Below are 16,604 nucleotides of genomic sequence, written 5' to 3'. Positions count from 1 at the left end.
AATAATTGTCATATATAGTACATGGAATGTAAAATATATTAAAATATAAAAATTAATAATATATGTGCGTGTGTAAAGATATATCTTTGGTAAATATTGAATTATTTAGGATATATTAAATATTTTCAAATTTGATTAGTTGATATATAATTTTTATTTCTATGGTTATTATTGATTAATTATTATAACTTTCTATTTTCAAATTTGATTAGTCGATGTAAAATTTTTATTTCTATAATTATTATTGATTAATTATTATAACCTTCAATAGGTATAGATAAATTCTGGCAAAATAAAAATGGCAATACAACGCTCGTTATCTGAAAACGTCTACTTTTTATTTTACGTTTTCTCTCTCTCTCTCTCTCTCTCTCTCTCTCTCTCTCTCTCTCTCTCTCTCTCTCTCTCTCTCTCTCTCTCTCTCGCTGCTTAACATTACGTTATCAGGCGGAAGGATTACCTTGTAATATATTTGAGCAGTTAAAGGAAGACATAGGTAAATTGGCAAAATATCGCGGATAGAATGAGGAACCATAATAAAACGCAATAAATACTGATTACTGAAAATACATAATGGGACACTTGAAATTTTATAAAAATTAATTTTATTTTTACATCTTTTTTTTATTACTTAAAATTATCAACTAACACGTTTAAATATTTATAACAAAAGGGGAGAATATTACAATTGTTCTTTCAAATTTATTGCAAAATTAATATCGGAATTGTTGAAAGATCTTCGTTTCAGAAAAAGTAACGAATCTGCGTATCGTTATATTGACATTGCGATGGAAGTAATTGGCAATTTCCCGTTAAAACGCACCCATTTTATCAGTGTTTCGCAGTGGAAAGTTCGCCGCTTCGTCCTTTTTGCCACGAGAAATCGCACGTTTAAACTGCAGCTAATGGAGCATTTATTGACCGAAACGCTCCTCGTAGGACGAATTCGATTAAAGTTCGACGCGATTCGATTACCAGGAGATTCGTTTTGTCGGGCACCATGTCTGAAAATCTTTCGAACGTCTGTCGGAAAATCTCGCAAAGTCAAGCGGATATATATATTCATGTGATCGTAAAAATTTAATTTATGACGCCTGTGGCGTATGCAAAATCGATTATTACAAAAACGCTAAAGATCGTACCATACTGTTCTTTTTGTACAACAGTACATTTTCTACAATAAAACTGTAGAGAGTGACAGGATAATTATAAAGTGGCTAACATTTTTTATTCTTTTATTTGGATTTCAATCTTTTTTACAAAAGGTGATGTTTTACAAAAAGGGTCAAATTGTGTTTATAAAAGAGTTAAGTTTTTAAAAAGACCTATGACATGTATGTAAATTATATAAATCACAAATATATATATATATATATATATATATATATATATATATATATATATATTACAATATATAAATTTATCTTTTTATTTTCATTTTATAAAATATACTCACTTTAACAAATGATTGAACTCTAAAGCTAACGTTTTTTGTTGCTTCTTTATTTATTTTTCAATATCATATAATTTAATAAATATAATAAGTTAAACCACAAAACTAAAAGAGAGAAATTCATATCATAAACTAATGTTGAACATTATTTCTCTTTTGAAGAATGCTGTAGTTCAAATTACACGCTCTGGTAATCGTCAATCGATTCGCTATTCGGGATTCGGGCCGCGATATATGTATAGTCTCAGAATAACATTCGAATATTTTGACCAATGTAAATTTATGAATGTTTTTCACGCCTATATTCGTGGTTTATATTGTGTGATTGTTATTAAACAATATTATATCAATTGAATTGTCATTTGCGCTCAAAATAATACAACATTTCTACAGCACAGAATGAAATCTTTTATATTTTTGTATAATATAAATTGTTTCGTTAAATATTTGTATTTTTAGTGAATTGTGATTTTAAAAAAGTTATATATTAACAATAATTAGGTTTATTGTTGATTATTTGTCTAATATAAAGTGTTTTTATTATATGTTTCAGGGACTACTACTATGACAGGTGAATATCTCGAACTTTACTCCAATAAAGGTATATAATTGTTATAATATTAATTTACATTAATTCAACGCATCAATTGAGGTTTGAAACAATACTCGACAAGTTACATAATATATGTCTTTAAGTTACTTAAGTTGCACTTATATATTGAAACCTCAGTATTTTTGCGTCTTGACTTACAGCCTTCTTTGCTGTTTGAATTTTCAGTAAACTTGAGATTTTGCATTACAAGCTGCGTTTGTCTCGTGTAGGTAGATCGCGTTTTATACCTGTACGTCTCTCTGATCTCTTCAGTTTTAACACGTGCTCGCCTAATTCGCGAGTCAACAACAGCGGTGTCCGCCGTTGCAGACGTGCAGGACGCGTTTCGCGCGACGCTTCCGCCGCGCGAGTTGCATATTTAAAGCCGGCCGTTGAGCGTCGCGCGAATGTAAACCGCGCGCGAACAAAATAAGGGGTGAGGAACAACGCAACGATGCGGATGCGACGACGCTACCTCGGAGAGACCGGACGGCCGTTGGTTGTGAAAAAAAAAAGTCGTCGCGCTCGGCGGAATGTGCCATGGCGCATACATATTTTTTGCACTTTTTTAATCGCGCCCGCGTGCGCGCGCGCGCGCTTCAGACGCGAGCTTTTATTGTAGCATCCGGTACGCAACGCAACGCGACGCGACGCGACGCACGTTTTCCATGCCGGTCACAGAGCGGCCTCTGAATAGTCATAATTAAAACGAAAACGAAGGCGTTGCGACGCGTCGCGCGTTTAACGTTCGCAGAGCCCTTTTTGTTTAATTGTTCATCCTTTTTAATCTTCTACGAAGACCGCGTGAAAAACAGACGCAGCACAATGTTGTTCACACACGCCTGTCGCCTTTTGTATCGAGAGATACGCCGCACGTTTCGATAGCGATACGAATTGTCGTCGAATCATACTAGATTTGCCGACCTTTAGAACGCAGACATCGATCGTGTTTTTGTTGTATGTACACATCGTATTACGTATCGCTTGTTTGGTATGTCATTAACGAACATAGCTAGCATATTAATTTCTAAGAGAAATTTGAAACGTAAAGCAACAGGACTGCAATAATAGGGGAGGATTGACGCGCGGATGAGAAGAGAATTCATAACTCGAAATCTCGAATCTATCACGAGACTCGCGCGAGTAACGCACCGCACGCATGGGGCAATCCGATTAACACGTGGATACAGCGCAGCTATAATACCTGCACCTGTAGTGGATACGCCGGGTTAATTAGAAACGCCTGTCCCTCGTGGTCCATCGTCAGGCGATGTCACATGCAATGAACTAATAGAATCAAGATCCGCGCGCTTTACTCTCATCCCGATCACGAATTCTTTTCATGAATAATTTACCACCGATTTTTTTAATCCTATGAAAATTTATAAATCTCGTACCATCTGTGTCAAAATTATTACAGCCATCGAATATCTTTGTATAAATGCAACCCCGTGTTTTATTTGAAATATTTTTTTATCAACATTATACGTGAGATATTTTTTAATCTCTAATACTTATATCGCATTCTGTTTAGCCATTTAATTTTTATAATCAATAATTTTATAATACGTTAGCGAGAAAATACGCTATTGTCTTTTATAAGTTAACTCGGATATTTTTAATTACGTGCAATTTAGCATGCATAATTAAATGTACTTCTCATTATACACACAGCGTTTATTATAATCTACAAGTCTATATAATATTACATTTGTAACAAATTGGTTTTGTTAGCATAAATCTTTTCTTTTATATTAATCATTAATATTTTATATTATATTGTTAATTATTAATTTTTAAAAAATTATTAATTTATATAAAAATATAAATTAAACTCTGCAAATTGAACATATAATTTAAAATCTTATTGCTTCTGCTGATTTTTATGTAACATATATATAATTTCGGTTGATGCAAATAATTATTATCGTTGAAGGCCTGCTCCTCTTTCTGGATTGGCTAATAATTTTAACAAATGCAAAGTGTCATTCGGTCGAATGTGCACAAAAAGCTGCCGCTGGGCTAAATTAATAATTACTATTTACAGTTGCATGAGCGTAATGAATAATTATAGATTATCGAATGAGAATAATAATTTGCAACTCATTGCGCACAAATTAGGTTAATTTCGTTGCGGTGGAATGTATTAACATTTATTTATATTTCGATATCTATGTAGAAAGTAAGAATATGATTACATTAATCTTATGTGAAAGTGGAAAACTATCACTTTTATTTAAAAATATAGTTAATATTCAATGTTAACAGCAGAGAAGTTGTTACTAAAATTTTTTAAAATATATTGATAATATAATTTATCAATAATAATAAATGTAACATTTATTTAGACCGAAAAAAGAGCTGAAGAGATCTATTATAAAGGTTACAGAGATACGCAGATATTAATAAGATAATAATAAATATAAATAGTAAATAACAGAAAACAATGTAAAAAAACATTAATACTTTAACAGATAGAGATGATATTGATAAGAAGATAAGAGATATTGACCGTCAAGCATAGATTATTATATAAATGAAAATATTTCATAAAATTTTGTCGGTTTCATCAATATAAAATATTAAATATCACATATACGAAGATAAGCTCTGATATTTAGAAAATAAAATGAAATGTATGATGTATAAGAAATTTCTTAAAAGTATATGGTACAGAATAAATTAGACTGAAGATCTAAATTGAAATCACCGAGAGACCACACCACGTAACATTCAGGAGCGAACTGCTGTTTTTCTAAATAAACTGTTCTTCTGATTAGATCCTTACAAATTATATTTTCTCTTTATCAAAAATTAAATTGTATGATTGAAGTAAATAATTATTTTGATTATATCATATTGTACATAATCCTCTTTTATATTTGCATTAAAATTATTTTAATACAAATATGAAAGATATATTTTAATAAATATATATTGGCGAATGCAATTAAAATTTATTTTATTTATTTTTATCTTTATTTAAAACTGCATGTTAATATTATTACTTTATCTTCAACTTATTCTAATTTTAGTCTAAATAACACGTTGATTGCTTTACATTCTTATCTCATAGCGAGATGTTATCTATAAATATACTTTTTTAAATTGAGGCAATTTTTAAGAAATATGACTTGTTTTGAGAGAGAATGTTAATGCACCTTTGTTTTATCGCGTATAATTCTCATAAAACATCAATTTTATTTTTGGTTTTACCAGTAGCGTTTCGTTATTACAACGTAAAGTTTGCAAGAACAGAATATGAAGTTTGTATGGTAGGGAGAACATCCAATCAGCAAGAAAAGGAAGATGTCGGTTCTAAAGCCGGAGATAGCAAAGTTCTAAAACTTATATCCTCTTGATTATTAGTTTTATTATCGGTATACGTATGTACAATTTAAACATCAGCACTTTAATTATCCTTATCATCGCATAATGACGGAAAATTTTATCTAATTAATATAATCAACATTATTTCGATCTGTTAATACATATGTGTAGAGGATCGTATAGAATAATTGTTTCCAACTAATAATATGTATTTATATGAACAATAATACGTGTGATTATAAAAAATATAAAATATATAATAGATATAGTGAAAGATAAAAAAATAATTTGTTGCATTTCGTGAAATACGATTTTTTGCTAATTTTTAATCCACCTGTAATTTCTCGAATATAAATATAAAACAATATTTGAATAATGTAATGTAAAATACATTAAAAGTCACCAATGATAACGATTGTATCGAGAGTTTGTATCAAGATATCATCACTATTAACAAGTATTGTACTAGCAGACATTATTAATCATAATATGTAATCACAATAGAAGGTATATAATTGCCTTTATTAACAAACAACAATACATCGTTATGATATGCACATACGTTAATTATATATACATGCATACGTTAATTATATATACATCGATAACCATACATACACAATGTACCTAATATGACTGAAATGAACATTTTGGAAAATTTGTCATTATGGCCTTTATAACTACCCCTTTAAATTAATTAAAATGTATATTTTATATTTAGAAATTTCTTGATTTCATCGTAAAATACTCGTAATATACTTTTCAATAAATATAAAAGTTTCTGAATCTTAAGTAGGTCATAGTGCATAGGGTACTTACTTTTATTGGGTAAAAAATTTCAATGACTTGCAAATATTTTGTTACATTCTGTATGTATATGATTATTCTTTTTTAATATATATATATAATAAAAATTATTCCTACAATATTAGTATATTAGAGAGAAATATAAAATACATAGTTAAAAGTAAAAAAAAAAAAAAAAAATTTATGTTACATTTTGTGAAGTATGATCAATCCGTGTAAAAAAGGGCGGGTTAACGTGTTCCGACTCACGTTGTCGTACTTCCAAATTAGAGGATGGCCACGTAACGCGATGCCAAGCAGTCTGAAACTGGCTGTTAAACCAATGCAAATTAGCGGAAGACAACCTAGCGTACCTCAGAGTTTGTCCCTTCTAATTACGCGGGGGAACTAGCGAGAAAGGCTTAACCGGGTTCGCCGGGAATTAGTTGTCACCCGGTAGATGCGCGATTGTGCGAGCTACAAGAAAGCCGTTATATAGCGCGGTTTTGCTCTGAACAATAATTGCACGTACAACTGCATCCTATGATAGATTCCGGTGGTAAAATGCAGACGCAGTTATTTATGCCTTACAACAGTCTTAGTGAACGGATTATAAGCGACAAGTACACACAATTCCTTTATTGCTCAATTTTCAATAATCTCTTTTTTTTCTGTGATTGTTGCCGTGTTAAGCATCATATAGAATTTCTTGCGTGATAATATTTTATTTTGTACAGATATTATGTGTACGTGAATTATTTAACTTTACATTTTAGAAATAACTTTTATAACTCAAATGAGAATTGCTAAATGGTTATTGTATGCCCTCACAGAGTATGTTTACATCTAATAATATCACTTATGTCATGCATTATAAATACTAAATAGTTTTCAATTGTAATAAAAATTACAAAAGTTAACTTTATAATTTCAAACTCTTAAAATGTTTGAAATTTAGTTTTGAAGAAATTTAGTTTTTTAAAGTTTTTCCTTCTTCGGAAAAGAGAACTCCGTTATATATATTGCAAAATAATCAGTATATATACTATTTTCGTAAAATTATTAATCGAGAAATATTATTTCTTTTTCTGGAAAATATTGTTATTAGAAAAACTGTATAGGCATTCAACAAACAATAAATGCTACAGTTTTTCGAGAGATTATGAATTTAATTAAATTATCTCTATATGATAGCGTAATAGTTTCAGACACATCGAGCTTATTTTTTATTTGACAATGTATCGTATCATTATTATGAATCTAAATGAGGGATGAACATTAATGCACAATATATAAAAGCTGTAATAGATTTACTATTATCAAATATTATATTTTGATATTTCAAAATAATTTTTTATCATTCTTGTAATGTAATACTTATTATTAAGGATATCTAATACTTCACCATCATAATCTGTTCTCGGTGTTTATTTATCTCAACAAACCGCGTCACGCTATATCTAATGTGGCATTTGATCAGAATGCCCGATGCTGTACATCGGATGAGGGACATTAATTAGGGACAAATGTCTCTCAAGACACTGTCACGACTTCGAGGGCTTAATCGCACGCCATCGATACGTCCCTTGACCCATGATGTCGAGACGGTGATGTCGCGTCGGCCTAACGCTTGATCCCCATTGATATTAAGTGCAATCCCTTAATTCGCACGTCCTATCTGCGTCAAATTAAACGTTGTTGCCACATAAAGTTAATTATATACGGTCCGAAAATGAGTTATTATCAAACAATCATATTCGTAGCTCATTATATGTACTTGCACGGTTTTATAAGATTTTATGATAAATAGGAGTGCGTGTATTAATGTGTGCGAAAATTAAAGGTAAACTTTACTGTCACATCAAAAATTAAACATAGTACATATAATTAATTTTAAATAAATGACTTTGACATAAAAGAGAAAAGAACAACTAATTTTAGTTTTGTATCTTTCTTTTTTTTATTATATTGTTTAATTATATTATTCTTTCTAATATTCTACATTTATTTAACATTATTATGCCCATCGATATTGAAAAACATCCAAAAAAAACATCAAATCTGACTAAATACCAGCTTGGTCAGTTGAGCTTTTGCGAGCGAGTCAATTATCAAAACTTTGAAATCGACGCTACGACCAATCAGATTACAGTGGTGATGTTACATGGCATCATTCCTTTGAAAAATGCAAAACGTATCCGTCATTCGATTCTGCGAAAGCTAAAAACTGTCGATGTGCTTCTATATTTAATTTGTTTTTCCAAGCTGTGCCGATTTATGTAAATATGTATCTAGAGTTATACGCGCAATGAAAGTCATATGCAATGCGCTTTGATCTTTATCCGGATCGTGTTCGGCGTAATTTCCGATATATTATTAAATTAGTCATAGAAATGAAGTTTGCAATTAGCATCGTATTTTTTAAATTAACTTTATCGTGCAGATACTTTTAGAGATATATGTTTACAGGTGTATTTTTCATAACACGTATGTCACACTCGTTGAAAGGAAGAATGTTATAATTTAAAAAGAGACGAGAATTTTTTTTAATTGATACATCCATAAATAATGTTCTTTACTTGCTATATATTTTGTGTTATATAAAATGTAACTGTAGTAATCATCCTTAAGAAGTTTCACTTTCTAATATTGCGACATTTTGTATCGCGACAATCTTATTATAATTAATTTGAATTCTTAATTATTCTAAATTTTATTGTTTGTACAAAATATCTTCCTTTTAGTATTAATGATCGCCAAGATAATTTATGACCAATGTCTTTAATCGTTTCTCTAGCAGTTGAATTTAAACGCTGAAAGTTTTCCCTCGTGAAAGGAAACGGCCGCATCACGCTTCCTGAAACTTTTCTCTCAGCCCTTTGTTCGTTCAAGCGATCAATCGCACAAATATGCCGTTCGTTATGTTTGAAAACATCCCATAGCCGATTAAAGTTGAGAAAAAGAGAAAACCAGTGCGTTATATAAATATTTGATATTTTTATAGTTTCATTTTTATTCATTAAATAAAACACGAGATTATAAACATTTTATATATTTTTTTGTACAAATAATAATACGAATATGTATTAGAGTAATATTTTTTTATTAGTGCTTAATATTAATGTGTTCTATTGATGAATATAATTTTACAAAAAGATACAATAACTTTTCTTTGATAGAACTTTGATGAGACACACGAAAGCTTTTTTACTTATTTTAAGTATATTAATATTTTTCTTACAAATACATTAATTTAATTATTATAATTTAATAAATATCCTTATAGATTTGATTTTGACAATTCTATGATGTAATTGCATCACGCGTACAATTGGTAATTTAGTGAAAATTTCAACGTCAAAATCCGCGTTGGCCTCGCTTATCGTGATAATGTAACAACAATTTCAGCAATAATGATTTATTAATATCGCCGCGGAAAAGGGTGACAAACGCGACCGCGAAAAGCTATAATTGGCAGCTGGCAATCGTGGAAAACGCGATCCGCCTTCATTATTTTGACGTCTCGCGTAATTGGCGGCGCGTCAAACGCACAAAATGCTTTTCACATCTTCGCGCTTAGACTGCAATTTAATCGAAACATCGTGCTGAATTAATGGCGTCTGCCTAAAAAGAGGAGAAAGAGGATTCAATACCAGTACGCGCTTGTTGGTCAGTGCGCATAATTTGGCTTTCATGAAAAATCCGAAATATTCCATCGCAATTTAAGCGAAATTAATTGCGGCATTAATATTCGCACGACGAAATGTGGTGGGCGGTGAAAGAGGAGAATGTAATGCAAAATCGATTATAATAATACCATTTCTGTGCGTGCAGAAACGTATCGAAATTGCATACATTTTTTTGAAATTATCTATATTCATTCTAATTTATATAATATTTTTTATATGCATACATATATTCAAATGACTTTTAGATCATATAAATCTTGTTTTGGAAAGTGCAACAAATAACAAAAATATTTTTTTAGTTTTACTTAATTCTTTGTAAGTTTTAACTTGAAAATTATTTAACTCTAGTTCACACAAATCGAAAACATAGAAATAATATTCTATGTTTATCTTTGATGTCATTTAAATGAAGCTTTCCAAACAAAATAAATATTTCACTATTTATGTAACATATCAACTTTTTTTCCATTACTATATAAAATGAATGACACATATAGATTATTCAAATGGAAAAAAGAGAAAAGAGAAGGCAAATAAAAATTTTTAAAAACTGAAATTATATTATTTAATTATATTAAAAACTAAACATATTTTATATTTTAGTAATAGGATAACTTTAATTTTCATGCAAAATATAAAATTTTTAAATCATAGAAAAAAGAAATTTAAATTAAATAATTAAGGCATTTATATATTTTTAAGAACACGTTTAATATTTGATTTGTGTAAATGTTGTATTAGTATATATATATATATATATATATATATATATATATATGTGTGTGTGTGTGTGTGTGTGTGTGTATATATTTATTTTATATATATATATATATATATATATATTTAATATTTGGACTCTTACTTTTCTTCATTTCGAGATGAAGTATTTTGAATTTAAACAGAGAATACGCGCATATATATATTTAAAAATTTTTACGTTTAATATTTGATACACACATACACAAACACACACACACACACACACATATGTGTGTGTGTGTGTGTGTGTGTGTGTGTGTGTATCAAATATTAAACGTAAAAATTTTTAAATATATATATGCGCGTATTCTCTGTTTAAATTCAAAATACTTCATCTCGAAATGAAGAGAAATAAGAGTTCAAATATTAAATATTAAAGATAATGTTTAGAATATAATTTAAACAGGACAAGTTAAACAGACACGAAGTAAACATGCTAATTAATTAATTTAATTTAATTAAAATATAATTACATTATAATTATCAATACAAACTTTTGGTACTTCAAAAGCGATTATTTATAAAAAAAAAAAAAATAGAACGACAAATTTCGAATCTATAAGATGAAAATCACGAGAAAATTTGAAGTAAAAGCAAAGACGAAAGTAAAGAAGAAAAAAAGGTATAGAAGAAGTCGACGTCGCCGCCACTGTGTGATTTGTGGAAAACAAATAATTGTCAGAGCTGCCAATCACAGCGCTCGTTGGCCGACGTCCGTCCGAGGGTTAGCTCTTGATGAAAATCCACCGATTTATTGGCCAACCTTCGTCTTTAGGCTAGCCTTCGAACGTCACCACGTTCCACCATTCCGGAATTCCTCGTATGTTTTTTGGATTCCCGACTGAGTTTAAATTTAGATTGGAACTCCCCTTCATTCTTTTAAATGAAATTTAGCGGTAAATGCATATTAAAATGGATTACCATGAAACGTTTATTTCAACTATTCTATTTAATAAACATATAAAATCATTTATCGTTAAAATAGCCTTATTCTGATTCCAATTTAATCGAAAATTTAACCAGAATATTATTTAAAAATCATATATTTGTATATAAATAATAAAACCATTAATAAACATGAATAAAAAATAATAATTCTTGTCACACACATATATACAACGCGTCTGTCAACGCGCTCTTATCATTTTACTGTTATATTTATTTATTGTTTTGCCACGCATTTGTTGCAACACTGCCATTAGTTGCTGTCACTTTTAAAAGGTCACACGCGCGTAAAAAAATGTCAGAATGAAGTGGAAAAGAGAATGGCGGGAGAAGAGATTGGAGGGTTACGAATGGGCTCGTTACGGTATAGAATTATGACGTCGGTTATGAGAGACGTAATAATTGCAGGAAAACGCCGACCTGGCCACCGACAGAAATATTATTTATGGCTTCGAGGGGATGAGCGCAAATCGTGATACTTGCAATAGTAAAATATAGCCGACTGGTTTTGCTCGCCGAGTATACGTCGTGACGATGTTTTGTTGCTTTCTGATGAAAAATGCATCTATTGACCTTAAAGCGATTCAAAAAGAGAAATAAGAAGCAACTTGATAATAATACTTTTCACTTCTGATATAATCGAAATGCTACATATATGTCACGAAATACACATATTTGCGAATTATTGTCATTATCGACTTTTAGAATGTTTACAATTTATCAGATATCAGATATCAAATGTCAGTTGGAAGATTCTTTTATTACTGTAGCTTTGGCTTATTGTTAGAATTTCTCAGGTTTTAATAGCAGTATTCATTTTAACAATCGCGTTTACATTTTTATCAGACGTGCATACGTAATTGTTTATGACAACAAGCAGAGCTGCGTCATCTAATTCAATTTACATGTCGCACATATATTATTTATATTTAATTTGTATGGTCACAGTACAATCCGCTCGGGTGAGAGAAGGGACTCGGCGCCTTTTGTAGTAACACGGTAAGCCTATTAGCTTACTCGTTCGTCTGTACATCCGTGGCGCGTGTGACAGCTTGCCGCGCCGAATGAATTTTAATGAAATCCAGTGTGTTAGAGAGGGAGCGAGCCAGTTCCCGACCGCCACCCCCGGCTGAATTTATCCGACAAATTCTCCCTGCGCGTTGTCTAATCTGAATACATGCATATCCGAGAGCCGCGTATAAAGTGGAGACGCGACGACGTGGACGACTGGCATCGGCGTTTTTCGACGGCCACATCGTTCCGCAATCTCGATTGAACGCGCTCGATTAAACAGCGTGAAATCTAAAATATAAAATGTTACATAGAGAGATTTTTTAACGTTTGCGTATGTGTATATATATATTTATATATATATATATATATATATATATATATATGCCTTTTTTGTGATATGTATCTTTTTTTGATACCTTTAGAAATTTTTAAAAGCTTAAATTCATGAAACATAAATTATAATTTGATTTGATAGAAATTAAATTATTTTATTAAAAAGTAACCTATTCACGTCTATTCGCGACAATTAGAAGCCTTACGCGTAAAAAATGGACAGATATCCGACAATATCGTAATATTAATGCAACTGGACTGTAATACGCGAATGACCCAGATTCGTATGTCAATAAATATTATTCAATAAATATTTATCCGATTTACAGATTGCGAGAAAATTGTTCAAGATTTTAAACATTATTCTCCACAAAAGATAATAAAAATAGTAAATTAAAATTTAAAAAAAAATTCAATTTCTTCATTTTTGTTATGATAAATTTATTAATTTTATGTAAATCATACTTGTTATATAACCAATAATTGATTGTCTCTTTCTCTCTCTCTCTCTGAAAAAAAATATATTATTAATATTTGAAAATATAATTTAGAGAACAACGAGAAAAAAAAATTATAAGAGTCGAGTGAAAACAAAAGCTGACTTGGCTGATAATTGGATGGTACTTGAAGGAGAGTTAAAACTGTTGAAAACACCGGCGAAAAACGCTGGATCGAACAATCGACGAAGATGATGCCCTCTCGGTCTTTTTCTACTTCTTTCCGATCATCCCTTTCCGCTTGTCGCGACCCTCAGCTATTATTCGCGACTTCGAAAGTGAAATAGAACGAAACTCGTCTTTTAAAAGAACTTTTAACAATGCCAGAAAAGCACGAATTCACGCATACTCGTCAGTCTAATCCTTAAGTAAGGATTTTTTTTACTTTTCGGCTTTTTTTTTCTTTTTTTTTTTCCTCTATGTGAAAGTAAAAACAGCCTATAATAATATTCGTCAATTATTTATTCTTCGGAAAAATGGCGAAAAAAATTTTATAAAAAATAAATACAATCTAAGAAATGTGTGTGTATAAATCAGATATAAAAATGTAAAATTTAATATTACAAATGCATAAAATAATATATAATATGTATACAGGAAAACATATCGCGAAATGATATAAAAATATTGCAACACATATTATAAAGGTTTTTAACATTCAGAATTGAATTTGTAAGATTTTACAATTTTTCAATATTTTTAGCAGAAAATCAAACGCGTTAAAATTTTCTACTAAATCGGCAGTATTCGACAACAACGACATGAACATTGGCATATGTCAGTAACATGATACTTTTATTGTCAGGATTCAGACTTTACTGTTATTTGCGCGCGAGGCGTTGTGATGCTGCGTAACCAATACAATAATGGAGAACTAGATATTGATTACTTTTCTGCGCATTGTTATGACATGGCTGAATTGCTGTACATATATATGTTATAAATTTTATTTTATCGAATAAGCCGTGTATAAACATAGGCACCTTTCAACTACTTTTATTGCATATTTAATACTGAAATGCTATTATATCTCTTAAAACATATTTAGAAATGAACAAAATTAAGGTTTACGAAATGATATAGTTTATTTATTTATTTATTTATATGATGTTCAAAGTTTACTTTGTGTTTATATCAAACAGTCCCAATTTTATAATATTAAAATCATCTCTTATGGATCGTATCTTAATATAAGTATTATAGTTTTGAAAGTATAAAATATCTGGCATGTGTATACAAAGTATTGTAATCATATGAATTGCGTGTGTCAGATTGAGTGAGCGATGCGTTCTGTATTGACAACATATATTTGATATTTAAAGATTAAATATATACATCAAGAAATGATTGATTAAAAAAAAAACGAAAAGAAAGTAAACTGACATAGAAAGTAAACGCAAGTGTACATACATATAGGTAGATAAAAGAGAACGTATAATTTAAAAATACAATAAAAAGAGATGTAATTGTTTTTTTAATCCACATTCACCGCTACAAAGAACTTGAACTACCCTAAAAAGCTTCTGTTTTGTAAAAATGTAATTTGCTCACTTGCAAAAAAAGAACTGAACGGCATAGCGGGTTTTTGAAATTTTTCAAAACGCAAAATATTTCGAGCGTTGTGAATCCAATCAAAACTGTGCAGAAACGCCGTTCGCTTCGTAGTAAAAAGGAGCAGAGGCAATTTGCAAGCTTGCAAATTGCCGGTATTTATGGCAAGCGGCAGTTCTGACATCGCGTAAAATCACACGCGTACGTTCCGCGTTGTGAGATCGTAAAGCGAAATCCGCTTGAGCAAAATTTAACTGCGTATTATGATCCACAATATTCACATTTTTTATATAAGATATGCATTCGTTAATGTTTAACAATTCAGTAATAATATTATATGAGCCAATATTGTAATAATAGAATAATTATTCTTATCTATATTTTTTCCGAAAAAGATCGGTTCTTATAAAAATTTTCTACAAACAATTTTAATGTATATCAAATAATATATTTCTCGATATTTTTATTCAGATACACATCAAAATATGCATTTAATATTGACTCATAAAGTTATACCTTCGAAAGAAAAATCTTGAGCGCTAATTTTATTTAATTTTTACTTTCTCTCTCTCTCTCTCTCTCTCTTCTCTTCTCTTTCTATCTCTCTTTCTCTCTCCTTCTGAATACATCTTGAATTATTCAAATCTAATTTATTTTACCGCGCGCCTTCACTTTCAAAGTTTTAAAGGAACAATCATTTTAGCTTTCTTAAAGCCAACACTTCCAGTTCTGACGAATTTCTTACAAAGCTTGACAACAATGATAAATGACAATAATGAGAATTGAAACAATAAAAATAGCAGATACCAAATGATATCATAACTTATTATTTAAAAAATAGTAGTATAATAAATGGTAAATATTATATTTATAATTACTACTTTTATACTTTTATAGTAAATTACAATTTGTTTATCCTTAGCCTTTATTATAAAAAAATTAATATTAACGCAACAATATAATTAATTAATTAATTAAATATTTTCAAAACTGCACGCATTTTGTATATATCATAGTTTTAATTAATTTAAATAATAAAATAATTAAAATATTATTAATACAGACTTTTTTAATAAATTTAATTTATATAAATCTTTAAAAAAGTATTTTACTTTTATTAAAAAATATCTTTTCTTTAATCAAATAAAATGTGTGAACTAATCTGTATATAAACAAATATCTTGCAAAATTTTATGATTTTATAAAACGATTATTTAATGTACATTTAGTTCACTATTATTTGTATATTTTTCACATATATATTTAAAGAATTACCCTGGTTTATAAAATAATTTACATAATTATATATTTGTAAATTGATGTAGAATTACAGATTATACTTATTGAATTGTAAAACGCTGAAGAGAAGATTAAAAATAGAGAGATAAATATTATTTAATATAAAGCACACATCTTGTGCAAACAGAAAATATTAAAAAAAAACATACATTTTGATAAAATATTTAATTGTTTTTTATATTTTTATATAGATATATATTATAAAATACATTTAATATCGATTCATAAAGTGATACCTTTTCAAAAAAAAATCTAGAGGGCTAATTTGATTTAATTTTTGCTTGAATCGCATTAAAATCTGTGAATAGCAAAAAAAAAAAAATTAAAAAACAACACTGTATAACTTCTGTATGTAA

At 29.4% G+C, this 16,604-nt stretch overlaps 1 protein-coding gene across 6 annotated transcripts in view; it reads left to right on the top strand.

Annotated features, from left to right (window-relative positions):
* The window catches only part of LOC140669570 (uncharacterized), a 183,042-nt gene that overhangs the window by 159,681 nt on the left and 6,757 nt on the right, over positions 1–16,604 (top strand). For all 6 annotated transcript variants that reach the window (XM_072899550.1, XM_072899548.1, XM_072899547.1 and 3 more), the window contains one exon: positions 2,007–2,024. In XM_072899550.1, the coding sequence (XP_072755651.1) occupies positions 2,007–2,024 (18 nt within the window). The remainder of the gene's footprint in view (positions 1–2,006; positions 2,025–16,604) is intronic.

Source organism: Anoplolepis gracilipes, chromosome 9 (genome assembly GCF_047496725.1).
Source record: "Anoplolepis gracilipes chromosome 9, ASM4749672v1, whole genome shotgun sequence".
NCBI lineage: Eukaryota > Metazoa > Arthropoda > Insecta > Hymenoptera > Formicidae > Anoplolepis > Anoplolepis gracilipes.
This window is presented reverse-complemented; position numbering and strand designations above follow the sequence as displayed.